At 58.0% G+C, this 16,560-nt stretch overlaps 1 protein-coding gene across 1 annotated transcript; it reads left to right on the top strand.

The window, feature by feature from the left end:
• Positions 1-11,237: 11,237 nt before the first annotated feature.
• Positions 11,238-16,554, top strand: LOC120323068 (staphylococcal nuclease domain-containing protein 1-like). Its single transcript, XM_039380236.1, has 5 exons — positions 11,238-11,405; positions 13,876-13,989; positions 14,740-14,943; positions 15,630-15,674; positions 16,472-16,554. Exons 1-5 carry the CDS (start codon positions 11,238-11,240, stop codon positions 16,535-16,537), a joined length of 597 nt encoding a protein of 198 aa, XP_039236170.1. The 3' UTR covers positions 16,538-16,554.
• The last annotated feature ends 6 nt before the right edge of the window (positions 16,555-16,560 follow it).

The following is a 16,560-nucleotide window of genomic DNA, read 5'->3' as shown; positions in this document are numbered from 1 at the left end:
CAGGGAGAGCTGAGAGCCCCTGGCAGGGCCTGAAGGGGCTCCAGGAGAGCTGGAGAGGGACTGGGGACAAGGGAGGGAGGGACAGCACACAGGGAATGGCTTTAAATTCAAAAAGGGGAGATTTGGGGGAAGGAATTCCTGGCTGGGAGGGTGGGGAGGAACTGGAATAAATTTCCCAGAGCAGTTGTGGCTGCCCCTGGATCCCTGGGAGTGTCCAAAGTCAGGTTGGAGCAACCTTGGAGAGTGGAAGGTGTCCCTGCTCATGGCAGGGGTGGGATAGGGTGACCTCTGAGCTCCCTCCCCCCCAGCCCATTCCATGATTCCCTGAACTGCTGGATGTTCCTTTGGAGCCTCCCCCTTCCCCCCGGGGGTGGTTCTGCCTCTCCCTCCTGCAGCTGCTCCCGGAGGATGATTCCAGACCCATTTGGTGACAAAAACCCCCCAGGAGAGGCCCCTCCATCCTTCCGGAGACCGGACCCACCCCCGGGGCTGGAGATGCTCCCGGAGGAGCCACTCCGGGATAATTAGTCCCCCCGGCTAATGAGCTGACTAATGACCCTCGTGCTGAGTCATTCCCGAAGGGCTCGGCACTAATTCCCTCTTCCTGCTGCGCCGACGGGCGGGGAGAAGGAGCTGCTTTTTTCGGGTGGCTCAAGAGGGCAAACGAGAGGCACCTGCCCTTTGTCCCGGGATTTTGGGCTCTCCAGCAGGAGCCAGAGGGTTTGCTCAAGGGCTCTTCCCTGCCCTCAGTGGGTCCTCGTTCCAGATAAAAGGATAAAAGGCAATTTCCAGAAAGCTTCCCCAGGCTTGGAGCACCCCTGACTTCCTGAGAGCCTTCACGTGGTGCTGCCGGGGTTTGTTTTTAACCCAGTTAATTAAGGGAGGCTCATTAAAACGCTCCCCGAGTGGGTCTCACTCCAAAGCTCCCCCTTCCCGCTGCCCAGGGATGGATCCGGCTCTGCAGGGCAGGAATGAGGCTCAGGATCCTCCCCTGGCACCTTTTCCCTGCTCAGACACTGCCCATCCCTGCTCCAGGTCAGCCTGGCATGGAATGGGATGGGCAGGTCCTGCTCCAGGGGCTGCATCCAGCTCTGCCTGCCTGGGAAAAGCCCTGGGATGCCCTGGATGTGCCCCTGCCTTTTGGGAGAGGTTGGCACGGCCCTGAGTGGGTCTGGCACAGAATCAGGGATTCATGGAGTGGGTTGGGTTGGGAGGGACCTTAAACATCCAGTTCCATGGGCAGGGACACCTCCCACTAGCCCAGGTTGCTCCAGCCTGGCCTGGGACACTTCCAGGGATCCAGGGGCAGCCACAGCTTCTCTGGGAATTCCATCCCAGCCCCTCCCCACCCTCCCAGGGAAGAATTCCTTCCCAATATCTCATTCACATCTCCCCTTTTCCAATTTTAATCCATTCCCTGTGTGCTGTCCCTCCCTGCCTTGTCCCCAGTCCCTCTCCAGCTCTCCTGGAGCCCCTTCAGGCCCTGCCAGGGGCTCTCAGCTCTCCCTGGAGCCTTCTCTTCTCCAGGGGAACCCCCCCAGCTCTCCCAGCCTGGCTCCAGAGCAGAGGGGCTCCAGAACCCTGGAATGGGTTGGGTGGGAAGGGACCTTGAAGATCCACTTCCAGGGACACCTTCCACCACCCCAAGCTGCTCCAAGCCCCGTCCAGCCTGGCCTTGGTGATGCCACAGGGTGATTTTTCCCCCCCAATGGAATCCCAACATTCCCGGAGACGTGGTCGCCCCAATCCCACGGCGACACCGGATCCGAGGGGGGCCTGTGCTCCCCAAAATGCTGCTCCAGCAGGACCATCCCTGGCCTGTGGCAGGAACAGCCACTGACCCAAACCCCCAACACCCACCTGGAGCTGGCAAAGCCCGGAGGAGCCACCGGAGAGCCGGGAAAGCCGCTGGATTCAAGCAGAACATTCCCGGGTAACTCCGGGATCAGCGGCTCCAGGGGGGAGCTGCTTTGCTTTCTGACTGTTCCCTTCATCCCAGAAACACATTTCCTGGGATTTTGAGTGGGTTGTGCCCCCAGGAGCCCGTGGTCAGTCCCGGGTCTCGCCCCGTTGGCAGAAAGGAAAACGAGATTCCAGGGGCTGCCTTTGGTCCATAAAAAATGAAATCCAAGGAGCAAAACTGGGAAGTGCCAAGGAATTATCGCTGATCCCGATCCCACTTTTCCTCCTCCCTCTTCACCTGCTCTCTCCCAGGTGAGGGGAAGGTTCTCCCCCCTCTCCATGGCCGGGAAAGCACCCAAGGTTTGGAATTCCCTCCTTCCCTGCTGTTCCTGTTTGACGCCAGGAGAAGCCGCTCCAAAGCCTGAGGAATTCCCCAGGAGTGAGGGAGCAGCTCCTGGAGTTCCCCCCAGGGCTGGTGGGTGCTCAGTCCTTGCTTTAAGCCGGGTTTATCCCCTGCCTCCCTCAGCCTGAGCCTGCCTGGAGTTTCTCAGTGGGAACAGGGAAATAAAGAAGGAAGTTGTTCCTCTGGATCCGCCTGGTCCCACTGCAGATTCCAAATGGGAATTAAGCCCTTCTGGTTTTTCCAGTTAAACATCAGAACAGGAGGCTCTGAGGGCCGTGGGTCCAGCTGGGAGCTGTCCTGACCTCAGGAAGGTCAATCCAGCGCTCAGTCAGCTCCAAAACTTGGGATGGGACGCAGCTCCAAGGGGAAACCCTTCAAGGTCCTGCCTTGGGAAGGATGGAGCTTGACCCCTGAATTGCCACAAAATTCAAGATACAAAGTTTGAGGCTTGAGATTTGTGTTTTTCTTCTTATTTTTTTTCTTAAACTTGGGGACATTTGGGTGAAACGAAGCCCAAGGATGGAGGATTTGGGTCAGGCACAGCCTGGGGAGTTTTTTTTTTTGGTGGCCTCCACACAAGTGGCAGTTTTTTGGTGGCCTCTGTGGACGTGGAGACAGCTCTGAGGTCCTGGGTGGGACCTCTCCCTGGTCTGACCCCATTTGGAAACCTGGGATTGGGTCTGGGAACCACTGAGAGAATTCCCTGGGATGGGAAAAATCCCCGGTTTCATGAGCTGGGAAGAGCCAAGTCCCCACTTGTGTGTGCTGGGATTTGGGGTCAGGAGGCACCTCTGGGTGTTCCTGTCTCCCAGTGAATGATCCCTGGGATGGAGAGAAGGAAAAACCTTGGAGAAGGTCCCCAAACCCTTCAGGACACAGAGAGGAGGATCCAGGCAGTTCTTCCTCTCTCTGCCCCCTGTTTCCTGAGTGGTTTTGGTTCCATCCCTTCCCTTTTTTTTCCGTATCCTCACAACTTGGGAATCACACCAGGCCAGGAGGAGGAGGAGGGAGAAATGGAGTCCAGCAAATCCTGGTGCTGGAGCCAGGCTGGATGTGGGATTTTGGGGGCTAATGGACACATTTCAGGGAATTAATTCATGTTTTCCCACCTCCATCTACTCAGCAAACACAAACTGAGCCTCAGCCACAGCCTGAGATTCATCTCCTGAGAAATCCAGGGGAAAAGGTTGAATTTTAGTATGAAATCAGTAATTAAAGGGCTGTGAAATGCTGGAGTTCTGTTCTGCTCTGGAGCCAGGCTGGGAGAGCTGGGGGGGTTCCCCTGGAGAAGAGAAGGCTCCAGGGAGAGCTGAGAGCCCCTGGCAGGGCCTGAAGGGGCTCCAGGAGAGCTGGAGAGGGACTGGGGACAAGGCAGGGAGGGACAGCACACAGGGAATGGCTTCACATTGGAAAAGGAGATATTTGGGTGGGATATTGGGAAGAAATTCTTCTCTGTTAGGGTGGGGAGGGACTGGAATGAATTCCCAGAGCAGCTGTGGCTGCCCCTGGATCCCTGGAAGTGTCCAAGGCCAGGTTGGAGCAGCCTGGGCTAGTGGGAGGTGTCCCTGCCCATCCAGGTGGTTGTATCCCTGTCTTTTTAAGGTCCCTTCCCAGCCAAAGCATTCCATGATTCCCTGTGTCCAAGCCCTGCCTGCACCCACCCCTTCCCTGCAGGTTCCATCCCTCGGGGGCTGTGGGTCATTCCCTGCTGCTCCCACACCCTCCTTTCCCTGGAATGGCTCTGTGGAGGTGCTGGGCAAAACATTTTCCCCCCCTGAAATCTCTGGGAAAGGGGCCTGGGAGGTGACAGGGATCAAAGGTGCTGGAATAAAGCAGCTGCAGGGAGGGATGGATGTCTTACAGATGTGGAGGGCACAGCCCCATCCAGGGAAAATCCATCTTTCCCTCCCCAAACCGATCTGGCAAAGGAGGATTTGAAAGTTCCCACATGAGTTTTTTTTTTTTTTAGGGGGGGTTTGATTGTTTCTTCTTTGCCTCCTTTTTTTTATTGTTATTGTTTTTTTAATGAAGTTTCCCCTGATTGCAAAACCAAATGTGAAAACCCGGAGAGCCCCAGGGAAAGGGAGCACTCGGAGGGCTCCTGGCAAAACAGGAATTCCTGCTCTCTTTGTGCAGGGGTAAAAGGCTGGATGGGAACAATCTGTGAGGATTAATTGTGGCTGTGGATGGACCAGGATTTAAAAAGGCAGGAATGGGAGAACTGAACATTAATGTCATCAGGAACCAGCAAATGGGGCTGAGGTGGAGCCCAGGAGAAAAAAACAGGGGGAAGAAATCCTACGTGGAAACACGGAATCATGGAATTCCAGACTGGTTTGGGCTGGGAGGGACATTAAAGCTCATCCAGTCCCACCCAGGGACACCTCCCACCATCCCAGGTTGCTCCAACCTGGCCTTGGACACTTCCAGGGATCCAGGGGCAGCCACAGCTTCTCTGGGGAAGAATTCCTTCCCAATATCCCATCCATCCCTGCCCTCTGGCACTGGGAAGCCATTCCCTGTGTGCTGTCCCTCCCTCCCTTGTCCCCAGTCCCTCTCCAGCTCTCCTGGAGCCCCTTCAGGCCCTGCCAGGGGCTCTCAGCTCTCCCTGGAGCCTTCTCTTCAGAGGAGACTTTGATTTGATGGCCTTTTTCCAGGGCCAAGGAAGTAGAGTTCCAACCCTTTTCTTTTCCCCCCCAAACCCTTGGATAACTCCTGGTTCAGGGATCAGGGAGCCCTCAGTGCCCAGACTGCCCCTGGGGGGGGTCCCAAGGCTGAGGGATCAGCTCTGCCCCATCCCAAAACTCCTCCTGGGGCTTCTGCCCAATTCATCCACAGGGTCCAGCTCCAGCTGGGGAAAGGACTGGGATGAGGACAGTGCAGGATACTGGGATTGGAACCCAGGCACTGGGGAATGTCCAGTTCCAGCTGGGGAAAGGACTGGGATGAGAACAGTGCAGGATACTGGGATGGGTACCCAGGCACTGGGGAATGTCCAGTTCCAACTGGGGAAGGGACTGGGATGAGAACAGTGCGGGATACCGGGATTGGAATCCAGGCACCGGCACATTCCCTGATTTGGGCTCCCATCCCGCTGGACACGGATACAACTGACTGGATGGAGTCACCCATCGCTGCCCAGCCCTGCCAGGGAAGCTTTCCCGGGATTTTGGTCTCTCCCGGGGTGTCCGTGGATACCTGGGATATTTCGGTGGCGGGGGGACGAGGAACTGGGTTTTCCGGGCTCTGGAAAAGTGCCGGGATGGGCCGTGTCCTGCCCTCCGGAGCAAACAGGGAAGGCGCCTTTCCTGGAGAAAGGGGGAGGGGGGGGAGGAAAAAAAGGAGGAAAACTAGGAAAAGGTGGCGACGATTCCCGGTGGCAGCAGAGGGAGCCCTTCCCTCGCGGATGAGGCACAAACCGGGCTCGGGCTCGAGCGGGAGATTAAACTCGAGGGTCACCTTCCAGCTCTTTCCAGCCTGGGACAGATCCCCCATCCAGGGCCAGGCAGAGCCCCCCGAACTGGCACTGCCACTGTCCCTGTCCCTGTCCCCGTCCCTGTCCTTGTCCCCGTCCCTGTCCTTGTCCCTGTTCCTGTCCCTGTCATTGTCCCTGTCCCTGTCATTGTTCCTACCCCTGTCCCTGTCATTGTCCCTGTCCCTGTCATTGTTCCTACCCCTGTCCCTGTCATTGTCCCTGTCCCTGTCCCTCTCCCCAGGCTCCTGAAATAACGTTATTCCCACTCCCAGGTTACACCCCGGCTGGAAAATCCCTCCCCCCGAGCCCCTTCAGGGATGGATCTCCTCTCCACCCTCTCCACCCTCTCCACCCTCTCCATCTCCTCCACCCTCTCCATCCCCTCCACCCTCTCCATCCCCTCCATCCTCTCCATCCTCTCCATCCCCTCCACCCTCTCCATCCTCTCCCTCCCTTCCATCCCCTCCATCCTCTCCATCCCCTCCATCCCCTCCATCCCCTCCATCCCCTCCATCCCCTCCATCCTCCCATCCCCTCCATCCTCTCCATCCTCCATCCTCCTCCCTCCCTCCTCCTCTCCATTCCCCGCCAGTCCCATCCATCCCCTCCATCCCCTCCATCCCCTCCATCCTCTCCATCCCCTCCATCCCCTCCATCCCCTCCATCCCCTCCATCCCCTCCATCCCCTCCATCCCCTCCATCCCCTCCATCCCCTCCATCCTCTCCATCCCCTCCATCCCCTCCATCCCCTCCATCCCCTCCATCCCCTCCATCCCCTCCATCCTCTCCATCCCCTCCATCCCCTCCATCCCCTCCATCCCCTCCATCCCCTCCATCCTCTCCATCCCCTCCATCCCCTCCATCCCCTCCATCCTCTCCCTCCCTTCCATCCCTTCCACCCTCTCCACCCTCTCCACCCCCCTCTGGACTTTTCCACACCGGGAGGACCCTCCCAGTCTCTTTTCCCAGCTGGAGGGAAACACTGGATAAAGGCTCAGGGGATGATGGGAGAGCAGATCCCTCCAGTCAACCCTGGAAAACCCCCTCCCGGGGGGACAAACGGAGCCAGGAGGACTCTGAGCCCCAATTCCCGTTCCCTGTGGGATCTGGGGGTCACACCACAGACTGAAGGTCCCACACCAGGGCTGGGGACAAACCCCGAGGTTTGAGGGTTTGGAGATGGAGCCCTTTGATCCCTCAGAGCTTCTCCTGGGATTCCTTTTCCAGCCCTTGCTGTGGGGACATCCCAACCTTCTCACTCCGAGGTCTTTGTTTGGCCTCCAAGGAGTTAAAGCCGAGACAAATCTAAAGGAGAAAGGAGAGAAAAATTCCCATTTGACTTTGGACAAAGTGGGCTGGAGCCATTTTTCCCACGTGTCCAAGCATTTGGGACCGTTCCATATTTCCAGTGAAATACGGAATTCTGGGTGAGGAGGGGTCAAAAAACACCCAGAAAGCTGAAGGATCTGCCCCCAAAATCCCCATGGAATGTGGTCACCCCAAAATCCCCATGGAATGTGGCCATCCCAAAATCCCCATGGAATGTGGCCACCCCTTCCCTTCCCTTCCCTTCCCTTCCCTTCCCTTCCCTTCCCTTCCCTTCCCTTCCCTTCCCTTCCCTTCCCTTCCCTTCCCTTCCCTTCCCTTCCCTTCCCTTCCCTTCCCTTCCCTGCCCTTCCCTTCCCTTCCCTTCCCTTCCCTTCCCTTCCCTTCCCTTCCCTTCCCTTCCCTTCCCTTCCCTTCCCTTCCCTTCCCGTCCCTTCCCTTCCCTTCCCTTCCCTTCCCTTCCCTTCCCTTCCCTTCCCTTCCCTTCCCTTCCCGTTCCTTCCCTTCCCGTCCCTTCCCTTCCCTTCCCTTCCCTTCCCTTCCCTTCCCTCTTTCCCTCTTCCCTCTTCCCTCTTCCCTCTTCCCTCTTCCCTCTTCCCTCTTCCCTCTTCCCTCTTCCCTCTTCCCTCTTCCCTCTTCCCTCTTCCCTCTTCCCTCTTCCCTCTTCCCTCTTCCCTCTTCCCTCTTCCCTCTTCCCTCTTCCCTCTTCCCTCTTCCCTCCCCAAACCTTCCCTCTTCCCAAACCTTCCCTTCCAGACATTCCTGATCTCATGGGAGGAGGGAAGGGAAGGGGAAAGGGAAAAGGGGAAAGGAAGAGGGAAAGGAAGAGGGAGAGGGAGAGGGAAGGGAAGGTTTGGTAAAGGAAGGGAAGGATAAATGGCTTTGGCAGGAATAGCTTTTTTGGGGGAAAAAAAATGGAATTATTGGGTTTCCTGGGAATTCTCGACGAGCAAAAAGGTGAGGAAGTTACACGGAAAAAAAAGGTGAATACCCAGTTTTTGGATTTTCAGGGAACTCCGAGTGAAACTTCTTCCCAGGATTGACAGAAAATTCCCTTTATTTCTGGACAGTAATCAAAAGGTTGGAATGATAATAAAAAGCTGCAATGTTGGGTTTTTCAGCCAACAAATGATAAAATATTGATCAATTATTATAAAAATAATCCACATTAATGGACGTGGAGTGGGATTGAGTTCCAGGAATAAAAATCGGGAGGCACAAAATGATCTCGGAGCGGAAGTGGGAGAGGGAAATCACGCCAGAAAAAAGCTGGGAATTTCGGGAATACTCCCTGTAAGGCTCACCCTCGTTCCTTCAGGCTCCATCCGTGGGTTATAAAGGAACAGGAGGTGCCTGGAGGGGAAAATGTGGGATCTGCTCGTGGAAAACTCCCTGGCAGTGGCAGTGGAGCAGAACACGCTCGGCTGGAGGCTCCTGGAGCTCATTCCGTGCCCGGCCACATTCCAGGAGGGAAAAGTCCAGGTTCCTGCTGCTCCCCCAGAGCCTGGACAGCCCAGGCATTCCAGGGAAAGTTCGTGGCGCTGGAGGGAGGGAAGAGGTTCCTTCTGCTCCCTCTCCACCAGCAGCTCCCTCGTGGAAAGTTCTCCGCGGAAGCCGAAGGTTGGAACGGGATGATCTTGGATTTTCCGACCTTAACGGCTCCGTGATTCTATTTTGGGACCTGCAGGACCCCTCTTGCTTTCCTGTGCCTCTGTTTTCCAGCTCCCAGGCCTGGCTTTTCCCTCTGCTTTTTTATGGGGCCAAAGCTTCTGGAGGGAAAAAAAAAACCCCAAAAACCAACCGGGGAGTTCTTTGGAGCTGGGAAAAAAAACCAGCCCCCAAAACCCCCTTCTTGGCTGAACATTGTCGGGATGGGGCTTGTTTTTTGGGGATTCCTGACACTTCCAGGGGTGTTCCCACAGGGATTTGGCCTCTTTGCCATTCCTTGGGCAGGGAAGAACCTGCAGTGCCAAAGGAAAACAGGGAATGGCCGGGAAGGGACCAAACTCTTCCCCAAAATCAACAGGGATTTTGGTGGGGGAAGGAATGAGGGGAGTGTCCCATATTCCCAACAGGACATGGATCCAAAGTCCCCTTCCCTGATCCCAGGGAGCTCTTTGCTGGAATCTGGGGCTGAGCCCAGAATTCCTTCCAAAATCCTCCAAGCACCCAATTCCTGTGGCAGATACAGCTGGATTTAGGAATTCTCTTCACTGTCTCTGCTGTTGCCAAGCAGAGGAATCTCCCAGGGCAGGATAATCCCAACATTCCCAAGGTACCGTGTCCTGCAGGAATGGCTTTCCATCTCTCCAACAGTCATGGAATCATGGGATGGTTTGGGCTGGAAGGGACGCAACTTTTCCCTCAAAATCAGCAGGAAACCCAATGTTGGCGGGAGGAGGAATGAGGGGAGTGTCCCTTATTCCCAAGGAAATATGGATCCAAAGCCCTGACCCCCTTCCCTGCTCCCAGGGAGGTTTTTTGCTGGAATGTGGGGCTGAGCCCAAAACACCTTCCAAAATAAAAATGGATGTTTATCCTCCAAGCTCCAAATTCCCGTTTCAGATGCAACTGGATCCAGGATTTCTCTGCTGTTGCCAGGGCAGGATAATCCCAACATTCCCAAGGTATTTTGTCTTGCAGGAATGGCTTTCCCTCTTTCCAACAGTCATGGAATCATGGGATGGTTTGGGTCGGAAGGGACCAAATTCTTCCCTCAAAATCAGCAGGAAACCCAATGTTGGTGGGAGGAGGAATGAGGGGAGTGTCCCTTATTCCCAAGGAAATATGGATCACTGACCCCCTTTCCTGCTCCCAGGGAGCTTTTTTGCTGGAATCTGGGGGTGAGCCCAACCTACTTTCCCAAAATAAAACCCAGTGTTTGTCCTGCAAGCTCCAAATTCCCACCTCAGCCACAGCTGGATGGCAGGGGCTGGAACGGGAGGATCTTCCCACCCAAACCATCCCGGGATTCTGGTTCCTACCACGAACGGACCTTCTGGAGGAGAGATGATTTCCCATTCTCATTCCCATTCCCATTCCACCTCCTTCCCACCTTCCATTCCACTGCCACCTTCCCCCAGCTCCTGCTGGGCCACCTTTGGCCAGAAGCCTCTTTTCCAGGGTCTTGGAGCTCTTCCCTAATCCTGGAAATACCACTGAGGTTCACCTTTTCCTCCGGGGACTGAGCAGGAATAAATCCCACTGGAGAAGGACAACCCATGGAAGTGGGGTTTGTTTGTGTCTCCTCACAGCTCCTTCCTGGGCTGTCCCAGGAGTCCCTCCAGCCCCCCATTCCAAGGTTATTTGATCCCATTTATTATCCAGCATCCCAGGAATTCGCTCGTGTGTTTTAATCCCTTTTTTTTTTTTTGGGAAAACCAGCCAGGTTGGAGCAGCCCAACCCCTGATCTAAAACTTTACTGGAATATTTGGGGTTTGTAGGAAATCTAAGGACAAGTAGCAGCAGATATTCCAGGACCATCTTCCTTGGATCCGTTTCTCCCTTGGAACAGCCCAGGGCTGCTCATTAGGGAAGCAAAATTCCTTTGGGTTGTGGATCTGGGAGTCAGGGAAGAGCTTCCCGACCTTCCTGCTGGGGGAAACCATCCAATCCAGCCTGGAAGTGGATTCCTGACCCTGCTGCTCCCTCCCAGTGTGGGAAGGAAAAGGAATTCTGAAGGAGAAGCCCAGCCTGGCTCCAACAGGGACAATATTCCTCATTTTCCTTTGTTTTTCCACAGCAGTCCCAAAAAATTGGAGTTTTTCTCTGTGTCAAACATTTATTGGGAGCTGGAGATTTTTCCTCCTTCGGTTCTGGCTCAGAGGGAGAAATTGGGAATTGTTTTAGGTTTTTTTTTTTTTTTCCCCACATCTGTCAAGGAAATCAGAGGAGCTGATCCAAACCCTATCCAAGGTTTACCTGCCTTGGAAAAGCTTCCAGCTGGGCAGGCTGTGTGTTCCTCCTTCACCCCTGGAATTCCAAGTCATTCCCAGTCTCTCTCCTGCTTATCACTTGTTTTAATTCCAGGTGAAAGGCTGAGTATTTTGGGGAACAATTCGGGTTATTTGTTGGATTTACAGAAAAACCCTGGGAACTCAGTGGAGGGCAGAGGAATTCCTGGAGCTTGGATGAGGCAGGAGGAGAAGCAGCAGGTCCTTCTCCTGGGAAAAGGCCACTGGAGAGGCTGGAACCGTCCGAATTCCACATGGGAGCACCGGAACCAACCCTCTGGGAAGGTCTCCACGGTGCCAGGAGCCAACGGAGGCATCCGGAGCGGGGATCCCACATGGAATGTGGTGTGGTGGCTTTCTGGGATCACCATCCCACCCGGAGGGAGCACAAGGCACAGGGAACAGGGAACAGGGATGTGCTCCAGGGATCCCCGGAGGAATTTGCCTCTCCCAAATTCCCTCTGGAGCGATCTCCTGAAGGAAAAGCAGGAATCTGATCCTGCCCAGCACAGGCTTTGCCGGTTGGAATATTAACTTATGCTGGGGAAGTTCCCTGGGATAACCTGGGAATCTTTCTGCTCCAATCCAGCCTGGATTTAAAGCTGGGGCTGCTCAGCCCTGGCAGTGCCCAAGGCCGAGGTGGAACAACCTGGGATGGTGGAAGGTGTTCCTGGAGGGAACGGGGTAGGATTTAAGGTCCCTTCCACCCCAAACCAGTCCAAAGCTTTCCAGAGGGATCCCTAAATATTTAATCTGGGATCTTTGGAGTTAAACACACAAAGCTGAGCTTAACCACACACAGGCTCCTTCAAAGTCATCCCAGGCTTCCACCTTCTCCACTCCGTCCCTCCCACGGGCTGTTTTCCCAGGAGAGCTCAGGAAGTCAGTGGGAGGATTTCAAGCACCGGGAGAAGAGGCCACTCCAGAGCTCCCCGAGCTGGAATTGCCGCCTCTCCCTTGGCTCATTCCCAGCTCCTGCTCCTCCATCCAGCCCTGCATCCTTCCGGCTCTGAGCTCTCCTTTTCCCTCATTCCCAGCTCCTGCTCCTCCATCCACCCATCCATCCATCCATCCATCCATCCATCCATCCATCCATCCATCCATCCACCCATCCATCCATCCATCCATCCATCCCTCCATCCCTCCATCCACCCATCCATCCATCCATCCATCCATCCATCCATCCACCCATCCATCCATCCATCCATCCCTCCATCCCTCCATCCACCCATCCATCCATCCATCTCTGATCCCTCCTTTTCCCCCATTCCAAGCTCCTGCTCCTCCACCCATCCATCCATCTGTCTATCCATTCATCCATCCATCCATCCCTGCATCCTTCCAGCTCTGAGCCCTCCTTTTCCCTCATTCCCAGCTCCTCCACCCATCCATCTATCCATCCCTGCATCCATCCCTGCATCCTCTCTGCTCCGATTCCTCCTTTTCCCTCATTCCCAGCTCCTGCTCCTCCACCCATCCCTCCACCCATCCATCCATCCCTCCATCCATCCACCCATCCATCCATCCATCCATCCCTCCATCCATCCCTCCATCCATCCCTCCATCCATCCATCCCGCCATCCATCCCCACCCATCCATTCCCGCCATCCCTCCATCCATCCACCATCCCGCCATCCAGCCACCATCCATCCAGCCATTCCATCCGCCATCCATCCCTCCACCATCCATCCCTCCATCCCATCCTCCCTCCAGCCATCCATCCATCCATCCCTCCATCCATCCATCCATCCACCCATCCCTCCATCCATCCATCCATCCATCCATCCATCCATCCATCCATCCATCCATCCATCCATCCACCCATCCATCCATCCATCCACCCATCCCTCCATCCATCCATCCATCCATCCATCCATCCACCCATCCATCCCTCCATCCATCCATCCATCCATCCATCCATCATCCACCCATCCATCCATCCCTCCATCCATCCATCCACCCATCCATCCATCCCTCCATCCATCCACCCATCCATCCACCCATCCATCCATCCCTCCATCCATCCATCCATCCATCCATCCACCATCCATCCACCACCCATCCACCCATCCATCCATCCATCCATCCATCCTTCCATCCATCCATCCACCCATCCATCCATCCATCCATCCATCCCTCCATCCATCCATCATCCATCCATCCATCCATCCATCCCTCCATCCATCCACCCATCCACCCATCCATCACCCTTTGTCCACCCTACCATCCATCAACCCATTCCTCATCCACCCATCCATCCATCCTCCACCACCATCCATCCATCATCCATCCATCCATCCTCCTCCATCCTCCTCCAGCTACTCCATCCACCCTCCATCCACCGTACATCCACCAGCCATCCAGCCACCCCATCCTCAGCCATCCCCATCGCATCCATCAGCCATCCACCCTCCATACCACCCATCCATCCTCCCAATCCATCCATTGCAACATCCATCCATCATCCATCCATCCATCCATCCCTCCATCATCCATCATCCATCCATCCATCCATCCATCCATCCATCCATCCATCCATCCCTCCATCCATCCATCCATCCATCCATCCATCATCCATCCATCCATCCATCATCCATCATCCATCATCCATCCATCCATCCATCCATCCATCCATCATCCATCCATCCATCCATCATCCATCATCCATCCATCCATCCATCCATCCATCCATCCATCCACACACCCATCCACCCTCCCTCCATCCATGGTGCCCCCCCTCCATGGTGTCCCCCTTGACCCCGTGGTGTGCCCCTTGACCCCGTGGTGTGCCCCTTGACCCCGTGTCCCCCCGCAGAAGGAGACGTTGCCCCCGTCCCGCCTGGCCCCGCTGCCCCCAGCCTTCTCCCCGCGGGTGTTGCCCCCCCAGGCCACCGAGTACACCTTTGCCTTCATCCAGGTGCCGCAGGACGTGAGTACGGGGCGGGGCTGGGGGGCCCTGGGGGGTCCTGACCTGGGCCCCAACCCTGGGTCCAACTGTGGCCCCCAGACTTGGGCCCCAACTCTGGGTCCCCACTGTGGCTCCCCCACCCTGGGTCCCCAAAATTACCCCTGACCTTGAACGCCAGCTCTGGGTCCCAAACATTACCCCCAGACCTACACCCCAACCCCAAGACCCACCCTTGGACCCCAAACCCGGGTACCAACCCTGGCCCCCAAGCCTGGCCCCCAACCTTGGGTCCCAATCGTGAACCCCCACTCTGGGGATTCAAAGAGGCTCCTGACCTCGAACCCCAACTCTGGATCCCAACCCTGACCCCAACCCTGCCCCCGCTCCCCCAGACTGACCCAGGCAAGGGGGGGGGGCAGCAGCACCCCCAGAAGAGCCCCGTGAGGTCCCCAGTGCCACCCGCACCCCCATGTGTGCAGGGGGGCCCCACCTCCCACGGTGGGGCTGTGCCTCCCTTACCCCCAACCCCACGGCGGGTGCTGTGCCCGTGCCACGGGGGGTTCCCAAGGGTGGGAGGGGGTCCTTGAAGCCCGTGGGGGTCCGTGAGGGCGCGGGGGGTGCGCGGGGGTCCCTGCTGGGTGCGGGGGGTGCGCGGGGGTCCCTGACGGGGCGCGGGGGGTGCGCGGGGGTCCCTGCTGGGTGCGGGGGGTGCGCGGGGGTCCCTGACGGGCGCAGGGGGTGCGCGGGGGTCCCTGACGGGCGGTGGCGCAGGAGGAGGCGCGGGCGGACGCCGTGGACAGCGTGGTGAGGGACATCCAGAACACGCAGTGCCTGCTCAACGTGGAGCACCTGGGCCCGGGCTGCCCCCACGTCACCCTCCAGTTCGCCGACTCCAAGAGCGACGTGGGGCTGGGGCTGGTCAAGGAGGGGCTGGTCATGGTGGAGCCCCGCAAGGAGAGGCAGTTCCAGAAAGTGGTGGGTGCGGGGCAGGGGGAGGGGGGGTCTGGAGTCCTGGGGGGGTGGGAGGGGGTGGGGTGGGTGTTGGGTGGGTGCTACAAGGGTCCTGGGTGGTGCTGGGGGTCTGGGGTGAGTGCTGGGGGTGTTGGGTGGGAGGAGGCGTGGGGGTCCTGGGGGGGGGTCCTTGGTGGGTGCTGGGAGTCTTGGGTGGGTGCTCAGGGGGTGCCGGGGGTCTGGGGTGGGTCTTGGGGGTGTTGGGTGGGTGCCTGGGGGGGTGCTGGGAGGAGCTGGGTGGGTCTTGCGGGGGGGGGGTGGCCGGGTGCTGGGGGGTGAATGGGTGTTTTGGGGGGTGGGTGATTGCTGGGGGGTCTTGGGTGGGTGCTGGGGGTGTTGGGCAGGAGTTGGGGGAGTGCGGGGGGTGTCGGGGGTGTGCTGGCGGTGCCGGGAGGTCCCTGCCCCCTCCCGCCGGCGCTGATCGATCCCGGCTCAGCCGCGGCCGCATCGATCCCGGCTCGGCGGCGGCGGCGGCCCCGGGGGGGCCGGGGAAGGGGCTGGAGGGGGAGGGGGCTCACCCCACCCTACATGGGGGCCCTCCACTCCCCCCACCACAGCGTGGGGTCTCCCCGTGATGGGGGTCCCCGGGGGTGCCCCCCAGAGCCCCCCGAGGGGGGGGACACGGGGTCACCCCCGGTCTGTGCCCCCAGATCACCGAGTACCTGAACGCGCAGGAGGCGGCCAAGAGTGCCCGGGTGAGTGGGGGGACCCCAGACCGGGGGCTTGGGGAGCCCCCTTGGCTCGGGGTGTGCTGTAAGTGGTACCCCCAACTCGAGGGGTTATTTGGGTGCAGCCCCCCAGTTTGGGGGTGACTCTGCTGCATCCCCCCCATTTTGGGGTGGCCCTGACTGCAGCCCCCCCCATTTTTTTGGGTGACGGTTCTGCATCCCCCCGTTTTGGGGATGACATTGACTGCAGCCTCCCCCTTTGGGGGTGACCCTGACAGCAGCCCCGCCATTTTTGGGGTGACTCTGGCTGCGACCCCTACCCTGGGGTGGCCCTGATGCAGCCACCCCCCATTTTGGGGGTGACCCCACAGCTCCCTTTTGGGGGTGACCCTGACTTCAGCCCCCCATTTTGGGACGGCCCCTGACTGCACCCCTGTATTTTGGGGGTGACCCCGCTCCAGCCTCCCTCCCCCCAGGGTGACCCTAATTGTAGCCCCCCTCTTTTGGGGGTGCCCCCACCCCCACTGCAACCCCCTCATTTTTGGAGATGTCCCCGACTGCACCCCCCTGTGTCTGGGGGTGTCCCCGACTGCACCCCCCCGTGTTTGGGGGTGTCCCCGACTGCATCTCCCCGTGTTTGGGGGTGCCCCTGGCTGCCCCCCGTGTTTGGGGGTTCCCCTGACCCGTGTTTGGGGGTGCCCCCTGACCCCCTGTGTGTGGGTGCCCCCTGACCCGTGTTTGGGGGTGCCCCTGGCTGCCCCCCGTGTTTGGGGGTGCCCCCTGACCCCCTGTGTGTGGGTGCCCCCTGACCCGTGTCCCCCCAGCTGAACCTGTGGCGTTACGGTGATTTCCGGGCTGACGACGCGGACGAGTTCGGCTACAGCCGCTGAGGGGCCGGGGGGGCTGCGGGGGG

The sequence above is a fragment of the Pipra filicauda genome, unplaced genomic scaffold (genome assembly GCF_003945595.2).
Source record: "Pipra filicauda isolate LSUMZ 115617 unplaced genomic scaffold, ASM394559v2 scaffold1077_size81871_pilon, whole genome shotgun sequence".
Classification (NCBI taxonomy): domain Eukaryota; kingdom Metazoa; phylum Chordata; class Aves; order Passeriformes; family Pipridae; genus Pipra; species Pipra filicauda.
The sequence above is the reverse complement of the archived record's forward strand: the minus strand, read 5'-3'. Positions and strand labels throughout refer to the sequence as shown.